Genomic DNA, 19,134 nt, shown 5'->3' with positions numbered 1-19,134 from the left:
AGTTGTTCAGATTTGTCTATATTAATACAACCATTTTAGCTTAATCAGTTCATAAGATTATTTGGATAAACTAATTTGCTGAAACTTTCTAGTAATTTGGGATTTAAAGAAACCGCAACAAATGAATGCATTTAGAAGCTGTCAGTTACAGTACATAAAAAAATAGATTGTGTATTAGACCACAGCAGAGAATTTGATGAAAATGGCATTGGGGTGTTTAATAACATTGGTCTTAAATGCTCTTTTTATTACAGGCTAATGAAATGTATCTTACTATTTAAGTATATCTCATTTACTAAACAGAGAAACATTTCTTTAATAAATAGTTATTTCAAATTGCTGCAGTGCCAAGGTGGAAATGATATTTAAAGCTATTTGAAATGTGTCTCTCATAAAAGCATTCACAAAAACATTCACAAAAAAGCACTTCTTTTATAAGTAAGCTCATTTCACTTAAAGTAATGTCTTCAAAGAATGGACTTCAAAGGGTATTACCAAATTTTCTGCAGATTTCCTATTCAGTAGTCAGAATGTCTATTGTGTGCATAGTACAACCTGATTCAAATATTGTCCAAGGTATACATTTGCCTAGATGTTAGTGTTTAATATTAGAATGAAGAATTTTTTTCCCCGCAAATTCAGTGATCATGTGTTCTCCAGATGCAGTTTTTGCAGCGGTATGTTGCATGAAGAAGCATAATGTTAGTGCAAGAAATAATGCAGCCATACTGTATTCATTACATACAACCTTTGTGCAGCTTCTAACTTCCAATGTACTTTTTTTTCCTGCAAATGTATCGAGTCAATTCAGTTTTATTCAGAAAGCGCTATGCAACATAGGGCCAAAGCCTCTTTGCTTTGTTTTCCTAAGCAAACTCTTTCAACTTTATGTCCCTTTGTATTTGTTTTATGAAAAGTATACAGGATCCCTTTATTAGTGATGTTTTGAGTTCTAACAACGAAAAAAGATAAAAAACAGTTGCTATTTTGAAATAAAGTATTATATCTGCCTGATACAAAAGAACGTAACTGTAAATGTTTTTTTTGTTTTGTTTTGTTTGTGTGGATTTTGTTTTAGTTGTTGTAACTTTTGGATCTTATACAAATTATAAAATGTGGTAATTCTGCAACATTTAGCATTCTTCTAGCAGACCAGTTGAAATCTATAAAGAATATTTTTTTCAAAGGCACAAAAAAGTTAATAAAATATCTAATGTTTTTGCTTTGCATGCATGTACAGTAAAGTTCCTAGTAATTTTTTTGACAAATGTGTGCAGTCAATGTCCCTAGACAGCAACCTAATGAGCAAGGCATTCAGCATCAACAGGTTAGCTAATCTCGTGATTGAATATGAGAGTGCTGCACGACTTCAGGATAAATGACTGGGATTAATTTGCTAAGAATGCATTCAGTGTTGTTTTACAGAAAACACGAACATGAAATTCGGTCATTGCTTTCATTGCTTTTTTTTAAATTATTTTTTAAAACTAATCTTATGTGCTGAAGAGAGAAAATGAGAGCCAAGATCATTAAGAAACCAGAGACTTCTTTTTGCTTTTTCTCATTGTGTTTTTCGACTTACTGTTCCTTACTTTGATTTTCCACATCATGACAAATCACCCATCGGGGTAAACAGGTTGCATGTAAAACTCTTTGGATTTTTTCAATATGTCTCTGTGTCTCACTGTATCTCTGGGAGTCCTTTCACATACCATCAAGGCATGTTTGTTTGTTGTTTTTGTTTGTTTGTTTGTTTTCCCCCCATACATTTAAATATCAGGACTATATAAAAAAATACTTCACTATATGCACCTATACATATATATATTTAGCTAGCTTGATTTTCCTACCTTGATAGAAAATGATAAGTATTCTCTTTAAAACAATAGAGGCTATTATAATAGCCTGTACACAGTGGCAGTTTCTCTTATCAATGACATTTAAACAGTGTTTTCCATATTCTGTGGTTACTGTAATGAAAGGACTACCACAGATACATAAGTGAACTATGGCCCAACAGTTCCATAACTGAAGTACAGGAACAAGTTCAAACTTCTTAACAGGATTTGTGAAACAGGGAAATTTTGTACTGTGGTCACTGCTCACAGTATGGTTTATGACTTTGTTAGGAAATACATAAGTACCACCTGAAATCCATGATGCTTCAATACATGGGACAGAACTCTTGTCATTGGGTCAATTTTCCTTTATTCTCCTTTAGTCCAGGCACATCTTGCATCCTTTTCAGTACAGAGGTATAAATTACAAAGAGTGGAGCATCAAACTTCCTCACCATTCTCTTTTTTCAGCTACACTAAGAATAGGTTACTAGCAACCAAGCAGATTTAACTTTCTAGAAAATATCATTTTGCCTACAGTTTGTTCCCTGCCTCCAATGTTAAGGTTCTTTTGAATAAGAAAACAGCAAAAATCTAGCCAAGGTCTAGATGAATGATTTTGCTGTTCTCTTTTTCCAAGCATCACGTATGACCAAAATGCAGACATATCACAGGACAAATGTAAGTTTGCCTGTGAAATGCAAATGAAATGTACCTTCATTAGGTCATAGAATTGGGCTACATACGTGACCTGCCACATGCTGTGGTGGAGAATTTTACAAATATGAAGGTCATATTACTACATAAGCAAGCAACCTCAGGCTACACAAACCTGTGAGGATGGGATGGTGTTATGATCTACTGTACTGACTCAGTTGTGTGCATAATATAGAAACTGGGTGCCTTCAGAAGAAATTATGTAGAGTCTGTCCTCCTTTAGAATAGAACAAAGTCAAGGTATCTGTGGGCAATAGAAACTCTAATACTGAACTTTGTCAGAGTGAGGAGGAGACATGGGGACAGTGCTTTTGAGTTAAGTAGAAAATTAGTGAACGCTTGATATTTGAAAATTGGGTGCAAAAAGTTGTGCAGATGTTGATGAATTTAGGTAATACCTGTCAATTTAACTTGCGTAACTCTGGTTACTTCCTTTAAAATTGTCTACTAAACACTAATCAAGTCTTCCATGGGTATCAAATCTAAACAAATAAACCTTAATCCATTGCTGTCCAACCTTTTGGCTTGCCTGGGCCTCACTGTGCGAAGAGGAATTGTCTTGGGCCATGTACATGTAGGTCACTCAAAAATTAATGCTTCCTACTTATTTTCATGGAAACTACAATAGATATAATGAGCACAGTACCTCTGTTTGATAGAACAAATTCCTAGCTACAAAACACTGCTTTTCAGCATAGTTACACCATTAGCTATGCATTTCTAGCAGTGATGAACATTAGCCTGCATGCCGTGCTCATCAAAACCTGGACCAGTAGAGGTGACCCACTGTCACTTGTTGCCACTCCTGCAACACACCACCTAACACTTCTCTGTGCTCACATCCATTGTTTGGTCTCCACAAACATTCAGCAAGATTTTATCATCATGTGAGTGGGTGCCATTTTTCCTATAAGGAAGAGTTCAGTGATACCACTTCCATATCAGATGCCATTTTATGTCTGCCCCTCTACTGCTATCTGTCACACAGCAACAACATGTAACAGAATATTGGTGGGAAGGTTCAACCTTTACTGCCAATACCGACATCTGCCTCTGATGTTGTAGGCTGACATAATAACACACGAAAAATTACTTTTGGAGCAGCCTTCATGAAGCGTATAATGTAGTTAATGTATGTAAATAACAAAACATTTTGATTGTTAATATTTTTATTAAAACAGTAATTAAAAAGAGCAAAAACCCATAAAACTAGTGGGATATCTGACCAGTTTTTGTGAAACTAATGCATCAGTCTGATTTGATGGCAGTGGTTCCAATTCTTAGTACTCAAGATTCTCAAGGTGTCCATTAGAGATTTTTTATGAAATTTTACTCTCCTGTGCTTTGTTCTAGACAATAATTGTTCACAGATATACAAATTGTACAAAAGGAATGACAGGAATAAGGCATGACTGTGAAGTGAGGGATATTTTTCTCTTATAAATAAAAGTCTAATAAAGAGACATGGTCAGATTTTTTTATTGAATATCTCATTGCAAATCTATACATACCAATTCAAGAATGTATTGTCAAATGAAAATGGAGTTGCGAAAGTACCAAAAGATCAGTGGTTTTTCTTGCAATCTTGAAACCTATTCTCAATTCCTTTACCGTAACAGAAAGCAAGGTTACTTTTTTTTTTGCTTTTCGCAAGACCGTGTTTAGCCATTATATCAAAATACATACAATTTTTTGCCATACCTTGAGCTGGCACTGCACCGTGCCCATCTCCCTGTGCCTTGGTTTCACCTCAGACAGTGCTTATAGCTCACTGACGGATTGTTGTTGCCAAGAGATGGATGCATGCCCAGGCCGGGCAGGGCTGCTCAGTGGGACAGACCCGCCACCGTGATGGCATGGGTCAGGGGGTGGCCAGAAGATGGGATGGGCAGGGCTTAGGTTTAAATAAATAAATAAATAAATAAATAAATAAATAAATAAATAAACCAACAACAGCAAAAAACAGATAAAACCAGTAACAACAAAAAGGACGTACCGAATGTGTGGGGCACAGTACATTTGCAACCACCTGCCCAGCTGATTCCCAAGCAGTGGCAGCCCCTGCAGCCAACTCCCCCAGTTTTGTTGTTCAGCATGGCATCACATCACAGAATGTGGGTTATCCTTTTGGCCAGTTTAGGTTAGCTGACCTAGTCTTATTCCCTCCCAGCTCCTTGTGCCCCTTCCTGCTTCCACTTAGGGAGGCAGTACCTGAAGCTGAAAAGTCCTTGACTCTGTGTGTAAGCATTGCTCTGCAACAACTAAAATGTCAATGTGTTATCAACATCTCTAAATCCAAAACACAGTGTCATACTTGCCACGCTCAAGAAAATTAACTCTATCCCAGCTGAAACCAGGACTTGAAAAATATTTATTGAAAAAATAAAAAACCTAAAAATAAAAAAGAAACACTAACAAAAAAACAAAAAACAAAAGCTCAACAATGAACAGTGTTTAATTATTTGTACATTTAAGGAAAGATAATCAAAATATACAGAGTCTGGAACAAGCAAGGTTAAGTCTTTCTGGGAACTGCCAGGATAGATATAAATAATTAACTAACAAAATATAATTAAATACACAAATAAAACAAATGAGATGGGGCCATATTTTCTTATTCAGCTGTATATCTACACATTTAAAAGGAAGAGAAAAAAAATTTCCCCAGACAACTTTAAACAAGTGTCTGTTCCTTTCCACTGTGTATTTGTTAATTTCTTCTAGATGAAATTTTGAAAGTCTATGTGCAGCATCAGAGAGGATAAAGGGTAAAGGAAGGTGGATCACAGCAAAATGATATGTGGGTACTAGTAAGAAAGCTGAAGATATTTCTCTATCTTTCACATAAATTCACCTTTTGGAGTCATGACCCAGTTATGCCAAAGTATGTTACAGCCACAGCCTTTCATGATATTGCAGTGTTCCTGGATAATAGTAATGTTATTTTAGGCTTTTAGAGTCTAAATACTTACTGACCATGGGCTGATTTTCTATTAATAACTAGGGGATAAATTAATTGCACCAATAGTTATGTTTTTCCATTGATACAGTCTTACTGCTAAGTATTTTTCAGAGAAATATGTATAATATACTACAAGTATCCCACTGATGTTAATAAAAGAAATGTATGATTGCACACAGAATTCCCTTCTGAAAACAAAGAGAACAACTGGCTTTATTGCTGTGAGTCTCCTGTGCTGTTACCATCTATGATTGAGTAAACAGGAGAAAAATAGTACAAACATTGGGTAAAGTAAAAATCACAGTTTTGCTTTGTGTTTTCCTGTTTGATTTCTGCTAAAATTGAAGAGAAAATTATTTTTCACAAAAAATATTAATGAACAATATCATGCTTTTACCAATGATGGAGGTTTTCAATCTGAGATATTACAAAAACATCTTTCTTAGAGTCATCTGTAGTTACAGTCATGCTGTGTTACATTACTTTGCATATTTTACTAGGCTGGCAGTCAGATTCAAATTGCAAATATTCAGAATTTAACCTGTAAAGGTTAGTATAAATTGTTTATATGCAGTTGTTTTTTATTTCCTCAATAATGAGAGCATAAAAATTATATGGGCAATTACTGGAAGTAAAGCAGTGTCTTCTAGACAGACTAGTAAGTCTTCTAGATGAACTAGGAAGGCCATTTTAAAGTCACAAATAGCTATGTAGCTAAGTGTGTTATCCATAACACACAGTAGTAGCTAGAATGAGAAGGAACTTCTAAATACCTTTTTTCCTCTATAGGCAATACATGATTTTATGTATGTATGTATGTATGTATGTATGTATTTATTTATTTATTTATTTATTTATTTATAATAGTGATGGGTAATACTGGCTTTAAGATAGAGATACATTTAATTTGTAAAAGATAATAATCTATCCTCACAAGACCGCGTTTACAAGTATGTTAGAGATAACTATTAATCAGTGAATGGGAAGAGACATTGACCATACATCAAATTAATTTTTTAATTTAGAATATTTCTAGAGGACTTATCAGTGGAAAATGTCAAGCAAATCAACAAAGAAAACAAACAAATAAACAAACAAAATAATATATATATATATGTATATATATCAGAATGATCTCTTAAGTTTCCTGGGGAAAATGTCAATGTTTAATATTACACTGAAATTATATATATATATATAATATGTTATATTATATATATATATATATATATATAATATAAACAGCGACACAGACAGGAGGATTGGCATGCCATGTTAAAAGCCCTGCTCCTGATAGAGCCATACTGTATTAAAAACAAATCTGGAACCTGAGGATGTTCACTACAATTATCATTATCCAGCCTCCATAACATCTGACCTTCCCTAAAGGGAAATATTTTTCTTTTGTTAATGTCCTGTGTTGCACTGCATTTCCCATTGTCATTGGCAGCATATTGATTTAATATCAGGTTAGAGGATTAGCCATAGCAAATACAAGTTGGACATACTGTATTTTGTATAATCTTTTACAGATGATCCACTGGGAGAATTAATAGAATTTCGTGCAACTCTGAAATTACTATTCCTGTTCCAGAGGGCACTGATAATTTTTAGATGCTGTACTTTTTAGTTCATTTTTCTCAGCCCTTCTTCATCGAATACTGAAGAGATACTGAATGTTTCCAGTATTTTTGCATTAGAGATGTCATTGGCAGCAACAGCACTTTTGCATATGCATCAGTTTGGCTCTAGTGAAGATTTTTTTCTACATTGGACGCCTACTGATGTGCACTGATTTAACTTCTAAAAATGAAACTTAATTTTGTGTAGCTTATAAGTAGTCCCTAGTGTGTCTTGGCTCCAAAAAGCTAATATTTTTCAGACATAATCAGCAGCAATAGGTAATGTATTACCATTAGCTACGTTAGCAGAGGGTTTAAAAAAATGAGAGGTTGAAGGAGGAAGTGTGGTGCAGAAATTCAATAGAAAATGTAATATGCTTTTAGCAGCTTCATACTATGCAGCGATTTTAATATAAAATTACACGTCTGTGTTACACTAGAATTATTCTCCATGTTCATTCATGGATATTTAAAAACACAAAAATATTTGTTAGCCAAGGACAATAATAGTTTAACAGTAATTTATTTTAAACTGCTACTGATAATACAACCAATCAACACATTAAGTGGTGCCAACATTGGCATCTTGCTAAATGATCTCTAGACTTTGCACTAAGAGTGCATCCTTCAAAGATAAGTCAACGAGCAATCAGAGCAGAAAATTAGAATTTGGTATCTTAGCATTAAAATACAGCTAAACTAAAGTTTTAATTGGGGTGATCTAAAAGGGCACTTGACGTAATGATCTCTTTCATTTGTTACTAATTGTTTATTCCTGATGAAGAAGAAACATGTACATGAATATAGTTGAACTGAGTAAAGATGGCAGTTGTTTTAGCAGCTTGCCTTTATGGTTAAATAAGATGGATGGCAAGAATTTGGGAAAGGTATTTGAATTTTTGAAATTATTTGACAGTATGCTTATAATCTACAAGTATTCTTTGCATAATTTCTCTTTATCTGCTTTTTTTTATTCATGATTTGGACGTATCATGTGTCCTAGTAAGATGAATTGGAGGAGATTAAAATACTCTAGACTTCCAACATAAACTAGAGGCAGGTATTGATACAATAATTCCTATCTGAATCACCCTCAGCAGTTTTGCTGATGACATCAAGCTGTGGGTTGGGGTCAGTGCACCAGAGGGATGGGATGCCATCCAGAGGGACCTAGACAGACTTGAGCATGGGCCCAGGTGAACCTCATGGGGTTCAACAAATCCAGACATGAGGTCCTGCCCCTGTGTTGAGGCAAGCCCCATTACCGATACAAGCTGGGGATGAAAGGATTGATTGCAGCCCAGCTGAAAAAAAATGGGTGTACTGGTAAATGGGAACCTGGACATGAGCCAGCATTGTGCTCTCACAGCGTGGAACACCAACCATATCCTGGGCTTCATCCGAAGAAGTATGGCCAGCAGATTGAGGGGCGTGATCCTGCCCCTCTGTTCTGGTGAGGCCTCACCTGGAGTACTGCATCGAGATGTGGGTCTCGAGAGACATAGACATTGCAATGTGCACCTGCAGCCCAGAAGGCGAACCGTGTTCTGGGCTGCATTAAAAAAGGGATGGCCAGCAGGGAAAGGGAGGTGATTGTCCCCCTCTTTTCAGCTCTTATGAGGCCCCATCTGGAGTACTGCATCCAGGCCTGGGGCCCCCAAGAAAGAAGGACGTAGAGCTCATGGAGCGGGTCCAGAGAAGGGCCACTAAAATGATCAGAGAGCTGGAGCATCTCTCCTATGAGGAAAGGTTGAGAGAACTGGGCTTGTTCAGCTTGGAGAAGAGAAGGCTCCAGGGAGACCTCACTGTGGCCATCCAATACTTGAAGGGAGCTTATAAGAAGGGAAGCGTAAGAAGGGGAATGGCTGTTTACAAGAGTCGATACTGATAGGACATGGGGGAATGGTCTTAAAGTGAGTCAGGAGAGATTTAGGTTAGATATTAGGAGGAAGTTTTTCACTCAGAGGGTGTTGACACACTGGAACAGGTTGCCCAAGGAGGTTGTGGATGCCCCATCCCTGGAGGCATTCCAGGCCAGGCTGGATGTGGCTCTGGGCAGCCTGGTCTGGTGGTTGGTGACCCTTCACCTGGCAGGGGGGTTGAAACTGTGTGATCACTGTGGTCCTTTTCATCCCAGGCCATTCTATGAGATTCTGTGATTATAGACTTGTTGGATTGTGTCCAGGGAAGGGCCACAGAAATGAACCAAGGAACAGAACGCCTCTCCTATGAGGATAGGCTCAGAGAGCTGGGGCTGTTCAGCCCCTCTGGAGAAGAGAAGGCTCCAAGGTGACATAATAGCAGCTTGTCAGTCTCTAAAGGGGAGCAACAGAAAAGAAGGGGACAGACTTTTTAGCAGTCTGTGGTAATAGAACAAGTAGCAATGATTTCAAGTTTAAAGAGAGTAGATTTAAGTTGGATATAAGGAAGAAGTCTTTTACAGTGAGGATGATGAGGCACTGGAATGTGTTGCCCAGATATGTGGTTGATGCCCCATTCCTGGAGACATTCAAGGCAAGACTGGATAATGCCCTGGGCAAGCTGATCTAGCTGTGATGTCCCTGTTCATTGCTAGGGAATTGGAATAGATGGCCTTTAGAGGTCTCTTCCAACTCTAAGGATTCTATGATTCATAAAGGGGGATTTCAAGTGAATGATAATATTAAAAAAATCTATTTTATTTTGCATTTGTCTTTGGAGCTTTGTATTTAGCTTTACATGATTTTCTTTAGAAGTCATCTAAGTTTAACGGTCAACACAAAATATCTTTGTGTTTTAGTTATTTTTTTCTTTTAAAGAAAACTGCTAAAACAGTAATCATATTTATAAGCACATTTTTTTGAGTTACTGTTGGTTGATATTTTCAAATGTGGTCTTATTCTTCTGTAGTGTGCATCATTAAAGTGACCATGTGGTCCTTGCTGTTGGAAAGTTTGATTTATTTCAGTTGCTGTGGACTTTAATACATTGAAGTATAATAAAACTGCAAGAATTAAATTCTTAGTTTAACAACACTTGTGGCAACAATTTAGTTAAGAGTGAGGATGAGGAATAATGAAAATAATAAACTCTGAAGAACAGACTTAAAAGAAGAAGTGGAAGGACACAAATTTCAATGGTAGGCACTGACATTAGGAAGGCCAGCAAGAGAAAGGTACATACTAACACTCAAGAAAGTGCTTTTTTCCATTTTCAAGTATCGTAGTGCTGGCCTGTTCTTTTGGGAGATATTTTTTAAAAAAATGTGAAAAAAACTTGAAACTCAGAATTTAATTAAGGAAATGTGCTTAAATGGTGAGGAAACTTATGAGTTGGCGAACATAATTTTGTGTCTGTAGTATGCAGCTCTGAAACTGGGTCTTGATTCTGAACTTTTGATCTTTTAACTTTCCTAAAATAACTACCAGCAACTTCTTCAGTCTGTCTTGTTGGCATTGTTTTGCTTCATATCAGCACATCCCTCTTGGGTCAAAATAATAATCTATGGTTCTATCTATGGATCTGTGGTTGTCAGGAGACTTGTCTAGGATATGGAAGAGTTAGGTTCATATCCATGCAGGTTCGTATATGCCTAGCTATGCTTAATTATCTGCTATATTATGATAGCTTCAAGTGAAAGAGATAAAAGTGTAGAGCCAAGAGCCTGATGGCCAGAATTCTGGAATATGGAGTTATTTTCTCTTTCTATCTTTCTTTCAACCCTATTTCCCCTCCTCTTTTTGTAGTTTATATCAGTGTCCTAATTGTCTAGCTATTAGATATGCCAAGATCTGTCTGTTTCCTTGCAAAAAGGAGGAACTGTAGATTAAAATTATCAAGAAAAAAAACGAGTTATTATTTCCTGATGCAATAACCACAAAAATGTAGGGTTTTTTTCCAACATACCAACTCAAGAAATTAAGAGATCATTGTGTTTTGCCGTCTGTTGTGAGATAACAATTGCACAAAATCACTAATGTACTTTTTAAGGCAGAAAGATCTTTCTGCTTTGTGAGTGTCCTCTGTGTCCTCTGCTTAACATCTCAACAACTTAATCTTCCTCAGAAACAATATGGAATGTAGTAATAATGAACAACAATAAGGAATTGTACTGGAGACTAAATTTGCCATTCTTCAGTTGATAAATAATGAGACTGACAATTTGCTGTCAATAGGACAGCTCTTTTTGTTTTAACTGGCAAGTGGCTTGTATAGGCTTATTATCTTTTATCTTCCATGAAGAATAAACCTATCCCTATAACTTTTTCATATTAGTTTTACACGTATTTGAAGATCAGCTTGCATCTTCTGTGAAAACTTGACTCTTAGATTTAGAGTCTAACAAAAGAGTTACATTTTGCTCTTGATAACCAGGAAACTTTGAACCAGTAAAAGGATTATTTCATTTGTAAAATCTCATATGACTAATCAGAGATAAATAATAGAAGTTATTTATTATGTCATCTGTTGTAATATTCCTCAAACATTGCTTTTTTTTGTTTGTTTTGTTTTTTAACAGGGTCTACTAAAGGTTGCTATAGACAATGCCAGAGCTCAAGAGAAACAAGTCCAACTGGAAAAGACAGAGCTGAAGATGGAGCTCTTCAGGGAACGAGAACTGAGGGAAACACTTGAGAAACAGTTGGCTGTGGAGCAGAAAAATAGAGGTATCTTAATAAAGCAAACATAAATACCTTGTAATTTTTTTTTCCTTAAGAAACCTGATTTTTTTTCAAGCATTTGTGTTTCATCAAAACCTTTCTCCAGTATTCATGTTATGTACAAGCTGACTGCAATACAGGAATTTTCGCAGTCTACCTGATCCTAATTTTGCATAGGACCTGCATGAAATTTAGTACAAACATCTTCCTTTTTTTTCTGTATTTGTCTTGAATATGACTTATTACAACATATCAGTAATACACAGTGCAAATGTAAACACAGAAGGTGCAGTTATGGACTTCGGCAGGTTGCGACCATTATGAAAAAGGATAGCTACTTAAAGCAAACACAACTTTATCAAATTTTAGTCTCTTTGAGGTGTTACGAATTCATCTCTGTTCTTATGTAGTAAGAGTCATATACTTCATATTTAGGCAATCTGTATGTAATAAAATATGAAGTTAATAGTAATATGTAAGCATTGTATAATGCAGTAGGTCAAACATGTTTATAGAAGGAGCAGCTAAGGTTCTCCTTGAGAAAGATCCCAGTGTGAAGTATATAAATTTCTTAATGATTTAATGTGTATATATTATATATATATAATATATATATAATATATATATATACAAAATTAAGATATAGTATACCATTCTAAAACATTGATGGTGAAGTTAGGGCAGTTCACTATTAACTATTTGCATGCTATACATGTTTGCATCTTGCCTTATAGCTCTCCTTTTCACTATATGCATGTCTTGTTCTTTAAAAGTGTCTAATTACATTGCAAGGTCCAGACAACCTATGGGTTTAACTTGCTGCTTAACACAGATGGCAGGCATGGCAGATATGTATTTTTGCAGGGCTATAGTTATAATACTTTTCTTGTCCAGCTTAGCTTTCTGTAAATCATCTAAAAAAGGAACCCCAAGAACTCTTGGATTTACAACCAGTATCATTATTCTTTTGACTAACATTCTACCTGTAAGTAAGCAGTGTAATCCTATTTCATGCCTTGACCCTTTAAAAGGCAGGACATTGTTAATTTTCCTTTTTAAACTTACAAGAAAAACAATTATCAAAACTGTAGTGAATTATGTGTAGTGAATTATGACTTTGTCCACAAATGACCTATTTTGCTCAGTACAATTGGAATAGTTACACTTTTAAAGAAGTTTTCTAAAATGGTTCATTTCTTTTCATCCTCCTCTAGCTCTGTCTCATAATCCTTCAATCATGCATCCCTTTTTTAGAGTTAGGCAATAATACGCACAACAGAAAAGGTGTAGGTGGGGACTCATCTGACTTTGAGTTTTGCCGTGTAGAAATTATGCACTTTGTTCAAGCATAATATATTATGCTTGCAACATATATGTTATGCTTATGCAACATAAATTCCATTCCTTTCAATAAAGCAATTCCTACATCCTGAGACAAGTTGGTGAGGTCAATTACACTATGAATACCTCTTTCTCTTCCTGTTAGCACTGAAAGTAATATCACTGACTAAGCTGGACTAGACACATATACTTTCAACGAGTAAAATTAGGCAATATGCATTTCAAGAAAGAGCATGTGATAGTCCTTTACTTTGCTTAGGATAGTGAAATAATTGACAGTGTTATTTTCTGCACTATGCATTATCTGCTTCTTTTATATCTTTGTATGACGATACTGCACTGGTAAAAGAGTCAAACCAAAGAGGAATGGATCTGAGCACTTAATAGTGTAATGCAGTAAAGTAAATGTAATGAGGATGACTTTCTCCAGTAGTGGATGCTTCTGTACAAAATAAAATAAAAATAACATATTATTCCTTACGATGAAGAAAGCCAAGTAGGAGAGAAAAAATAAGACATTGTAATTATTTTGAGAATTTGTTCTTCAATTAAAGACGGAAATATACATAGGAGGCTTTGCCTTACGTTAGTTTTAGTTGACATCAGTTTTCCAATGGCAAATGTCATGTCTGAAAGGAAATCTCACATCTTAATAGAGGCGTGAGCAAGATGGGAGAAGTGTACCACATCCCTATTGAGAAACATTCTATAAAAAAAAAAAAAGACTGAAATACCCTTAAAAAGCTGCAGCACAGAAATATATTCACACTGTCAGACACAGGTCAAAGCCTATTAGGTAAATGGAATCTTCAGCATTAGGCAACCAGTATCAGTGTCTACCTTGCTAGTCATGTTAACACAAGTCAAACATCTTTCCGCTGCTAGTGTATGTTCTACAGTCTGCTTATTTAGTGTATTGTTTCCTTCCTTCTTTGTAAATATCCCAATTAGTGATTCCTAAGGCTGTAGGATGTGTCTCATCAACCAGTGAAAGTAGGATAATCTCTGTTCTGTGAGCAGCTACACAGTAAGGGCTTGCTAATTCTGGCTCTGACTGCTGTAGTCACATCTACAATGTGTCAGCCATGATGACATTTTAATTCAGAAAGCAACATATGTTTCCTTCTCATTTATTGAGATCGCTTTCAAAGTACTTATAATGAAAACATTAAAATGGTGCAATGATTCAAAATGTATTTAGTTTAGCCTTTGTATAGATACTAGCTGTTCTTTCATAGTATAAGACGATGTGCCTGAAAAGTAGTTTTACTATACAAAATGAGGAAGTTCCAGAATTCCAAAATCTTACACGTTAATAATGTAGCTGTTCTCACTACAGGGTTTGTGCTAATATACATTTTGTGTCTAAGCAGTTCTGTATGGCAACACAGAAAAAAAATCTAAGACTACTCAAAAAGCGCTTTCTCTTAGCATGTACATTAAATAGAAATAATCATGATGGATCCCTTTAAAAATTTCATGATTTGTATTCTGTGAAAGTTGCAGCTATGACTATTGAAAATGGGGAGTGTGAACTGGTGGACATGTATTTTTAACCTCTCCAGCATTTCTTCCTAAACCAGATACAAATGGTTACTTTGGAGAAGTAATAATCGAGCCTAGTATCACCTAGTATCTGGTTTTGGTAATGGTACTTCTGTAGTTAGTGTAAAAATGAAGATTCTCTAGGAAAGGATTAACCAGAAAGATCTTACATGCATGTCTATGAAAACCCTGAATGAAAAAAGAGTTGGAGTTTGGTTGGGTAAATAAGGATGTGCTCTACAACTTTGTATGATTTCTTTAGAGGATCACTTCCACTTTTATGGAGTAGGAAAAAAGAAAAAAAAAGTTCACATTACTCTGTTCCACTGAGGACATAATCTGTGATATGTTCCTTCAGTCAGGGAACATGGAAGTTTTATTTTAGTTGTAATTGGGAAGCAACCGTCCGGTAACATAAAAAAGAAAATCATGATGGATTTTCTTTAAAACCTATCTTGCATGAATCATTTATATCTTGTTCCTGCAACCATTTTCTTTATGGAATGTGAACAAGAAGCAGGGAGAATATTTATTAAGTAAGGTTTTCTGCACTGAATTTTTGTTGCTTTCCTAATATTTTCCCTTACATTTGAGAAAGCAAAGTAATAATTAGGTGGCTTGGGGATCTGGCACTGTCCAGTTGTTTCTAATATAAAGGGTTTGGATTGAGCTCCAAGATTTTCCATCTTACATTTTCACAAATCCTCATCTGTTTATTAAAAGATATAGCATGGTATAGAGCAGTAGCTCTTTACATATCTATGTGTAAATCCAGCAAATTTCAGGTAGTTTAAATAGATAGTGTGTAATTGCACAATTTATATGAACTGTTACAGTTGTATTCTTTCTTGGAACTCTTAATACGTAATTGTGTGGCCAAGATCCAGATCTGAATTTGAGTACACTGATTTTCTTCCTTCTAGCAATAATTCAGAAAAGGTTAAAGAAGGAAAAGAAGGCAAAGAGGAAATTGCAGGAAGCACTTGAATTTGAGACTAAACGACGGGAGCAAGCAGAACAGACACTGAAACAAGCAGCTTCAACAGATAGTCTCAGGGTCCTAAATGGTAAGAAGCGAGCTTTTCCTTTTGTGTCATTAATTTTCAATTTAAGTGTCTAAAGAATCTTGTTAGTATGTAATTTATAACGTGGTGGGAGGGGGAAAAAAAGGAAAATCTCTCTCCTTTGTTCAAGTGATGTCCCTCTCTTTTTTCTTTTGTTACTTTATATAGCATGTGCAAATAAATTTACTGGAGAGAATATCCCAACTGGGACTATTTTATATTATTAGCTTGAGAAGTCATTTTTTTTCCTTCTTCTTTTTCTTCCTACCTTTATGCTTGAAAAATCTATTGCTCATTAATCTCACTCGTCTAACAAAAAATTGTCCTGGCCTCTAGTCATTGTTCAACGTTAAAAAAAAAAACTGACAAAGGTTGATTGTATTGTAATTCAGCTTTAGAGTAACAGGTTGTAAAAAGGGCTATAAGAATCAAATGAAATATGTGTCAGTCTTACCTTTCTATGCTTCTAGACTCTCTGACCCCAGAGATAGAAGCTGACCGCAGTGGGGGCAGAACAGATGCTGAAAGGACAATACAAGGTAAGAATTTGCAAAAGGCTATAAATCTAGATCTTGGTATATGAGTTTTTCCTCAGCTTTAGACTGCTATTCAAGCATGTAGCTTACCATCTGGGCCACATCAAAACAAGTTCAAACAAGGTCAAGTTCATCTTGCTTGTTTATAGGAGAGCATACATTCAGTGGTGGTAGATTTTCTTTAATAGGTCATTTCTGTTTATCTTGTACAATTAAAGAAGAAGAATTTGAAGCAATATAGGCTTGAATCTCAAACATGCTAAATGCAGTTTTTGTGAATATATATAGTTACATTTAGGATAACTATTTTAAAGGCTGATTTAAAACCATGTTAGCCTTTTAACTGTACAAATAGTTAATGGGTAACATTCAAGGCAAGATGAGAATTTCATAGCTAATATTCAGTGGCAGTTAATGAAAGGTGTGTTTCAATAAGCATTAATGGTGAATAAACTGTTTATTCACTTCCTGGATTTTTCATTTACCACATCCCACTATTTACAGTTTAATAAAGCAAATCTGCTGAGTAAATTTGTACATGAAACACTAAAGAGAGCCTTATTACTTTCCCTGTGAATCTGAATGTATATATACTGCAAGCACAAAGATATTAGTAAGTAACAAATTTTTAAGATAGCATTTGTGTTATAATATCCTCTCTAGTCAACAATCTAATTCTACCTACATGAATACTAAACAGCAGCAACAGCATTTGTTTTCAGTTGTAAATGAACATGCTTTTTTACAAAGGGAAGCCTAAAATGGTTAGCACCAGTAATCACACTCAATTGCCTTTACTTTGCATTTTGAAGTCAATCATCTGAACAGTATCATTTGACATAATCTGTATGTTATTTAATCACTTTTACTGACTCCTGAAGAGCTGTTACTAGTGTGCCACAAGGAGACCGTAACAACAGAAAAAGATGTCAGTCTTTGAAGGTAATAAGCATATACAAAAAATAAAAAGAGGCAATAAGTTCTTCTGTGGGACAAACAAAAACATTTGGATTTAAATTGCATGTTCTGCTTACAAAGATAGTAGCTCAGAAGTTGAAATATGCCAGTTTGAATGTTGTACCTACTTGGACGTAGGTACAGATTGTGACATTGTTTGAGAATCCTGTTTCTCCTCGCACAGACTGTGCCTAACTCAAAGAACCATTTGATACATCATTCTAGTAAGAATCCAATCAACATGCTCATTTGCTATAAACCATACATTTATTATTTTCTTTGGTGCACAGACAAACTTTTCTTTGGAGAAATTTCTTTGGAGAAATTTCTTTGGAGGCTATTCTATTACACTGAAGTAACTGAGTTCCTTGCCAACACTAATTTATTTATCTTCAGACCATTCCTGCAAGGAAGCAAAGTTTGCAGTATTCCCATTTTATACCTGGGAATGAGAGTCACAGGAAGGCTGAGGTGACAGATTGTTTTATGTGTTCACTGTGTTCAAATCACTGTTCCCATTAAATCCGGTTTCCTTTATGAGCTGAGATATTCAGAAGATGAGAACACGTAATTACAAAGTATTTTGGAAGTGTGTATTCTAAAGGATTTATCCCAAGCTACATAGGAACAGCATTTATGTTTTTCTGCTTATCCTCATTTTGTACATTTACGTGTCCGCAACAAATAAAACCAAGGTCTAAGAGAAAACATTCGCAATAATAATGACTTCTCCTTGACTCATCTGTCCATATTTCCCCCCCCCCCAATATATTCAGTTTAATCATCATATCAGATTTTGGAAAATCTAGGTCTGCCACTGGGAATTGTGTAACATGTAGATTTACAACACAGTTTGTAAGTGCGGAAGTTTATTGTCTTTGTGGATCAGTTTTTTTTGTGGAGTGAGTTTCTGAAATAGTTACTAACAGATGAGTAATGCTAAGTGTTAGGACTCTTTGTATTCAGTTCCACTACAGGAAAGAGGATTCCCTTTCCCTTTTCTCTGTGTGCCCTGTAGCATGTGTCCTTGTTACTCCTTTACATCCGTGTCCCAGTTCCACCTTGTTTCTTTCTTCTTATTCTAATTTCAGCTTTTGTCAGTGGCTGTTCTCACTGTCCTGTCTCAACACTTCTTTTCCCCCTCAACTAATTTTCCATTCCCTAGGAACCCATTCTTCCACTGTTCTCTTCTGACCTAAGTTTTATGCCACCCTAATTATTTCTTCTATTGCAAAATCTTTCTCCTGTATGTGACCCTTTTAGTTGCCTTCCTCCTTTGTCCAATGGTTTTTAGAGTCTGCACTCTATTAACATTCCCTGTTAACAGCCTTTTCTGTTTGGTGCAAGTCTTTCAGTATTTATTCTCAGTTTCTCCTGCCTCCCCATCAAGCTCTTCCTTAGTATCAGCAAGACAAGAATTGAGAGAAAAGGAAAGCAATTTCTCTGTTGTTACTTCAATATTTAGCAGAACAATAGTTTGCAGAAACAAGGATAGAGAGTTTCAGTGAAGGAACTTCATTCAGCACCAGGAAAAAGCATGCTCACTACAGGCGGACTTTTTGGAGAATTTAGATGCAAAACTGTACAAAATCTTTCTTCCAGTGGGTGAAATTTTTTTTAACTCTCAGAGGGATAACAAAGAGTATGTCCTTCCAATTTTTGAAAATTTCAGTTACTTCTGTACATTTTATCTAATAATGATATTTACTATACTTCTGTATGTGCAAGAGAAGAATTATTCTATAGAATATGTAGTATATTCTCTAGTAAAGAATGTAATATTTCATTCATGCTTTCAGGTTCTGGAAAAATATGCTTACTAGGGAAGTATTTACGCCTTTCATATTCCTCTAAAATATCTGTGTTTATATCTTCCTGTATCAAAGCATATCTGGGGTAATAACAGCTTTAT

At 35.5% G+C, this 19,134-nt stretch overlaps 1 protein-coding gene across 4 annotated transcripts in view; it reads left to right on the top strand.

Annotated features, from left to right (window-relative positions):
• DACH1 (dachshund family transcription factor 1) overlaps positions 1–19,134 on the top strand; it is a gene marked incomplete at both ends in the record, with an annotated part of 356,233 nt that overhangs the window by 307,575 nt on the left and 29,524 nt on the right. For all 4 annotated transcript variants that reach the window (XM_079534831.1, XM_079534830.1, XM_079534829.1 and 1 more), the window contains 3 exons: positions 11,638–11,785; positions 15,589–15,732; positions 16,200–16,268. In XM_079534831.1, the coding sequence (XP_079390957.1) occupies positions 11,638–11,785; positions 15,589–15,732; positions 16,200–16,268 (361 nt within the window). The remainder of the gene's footprint in view (positions 1–11,637; positions 11,786–15,588; positions 15,733–16,199; positions 16,269–19,134) is intronic.

Source organism: Tetrao urogallus (genome assembly GCF_951394365.1).
Source record: "Tetrao urogallus genome assembly, chromosome: 1".
NCBI classification, from domain to species: Eukaryota; Metazoa; Chordata; class Aves; order Galliformes; family Phasianidae; genus Tetrao; species Tetrao urogallus.
This window is presented reverse-complemented; position numbering and strand designations above follow the sequence as displayed.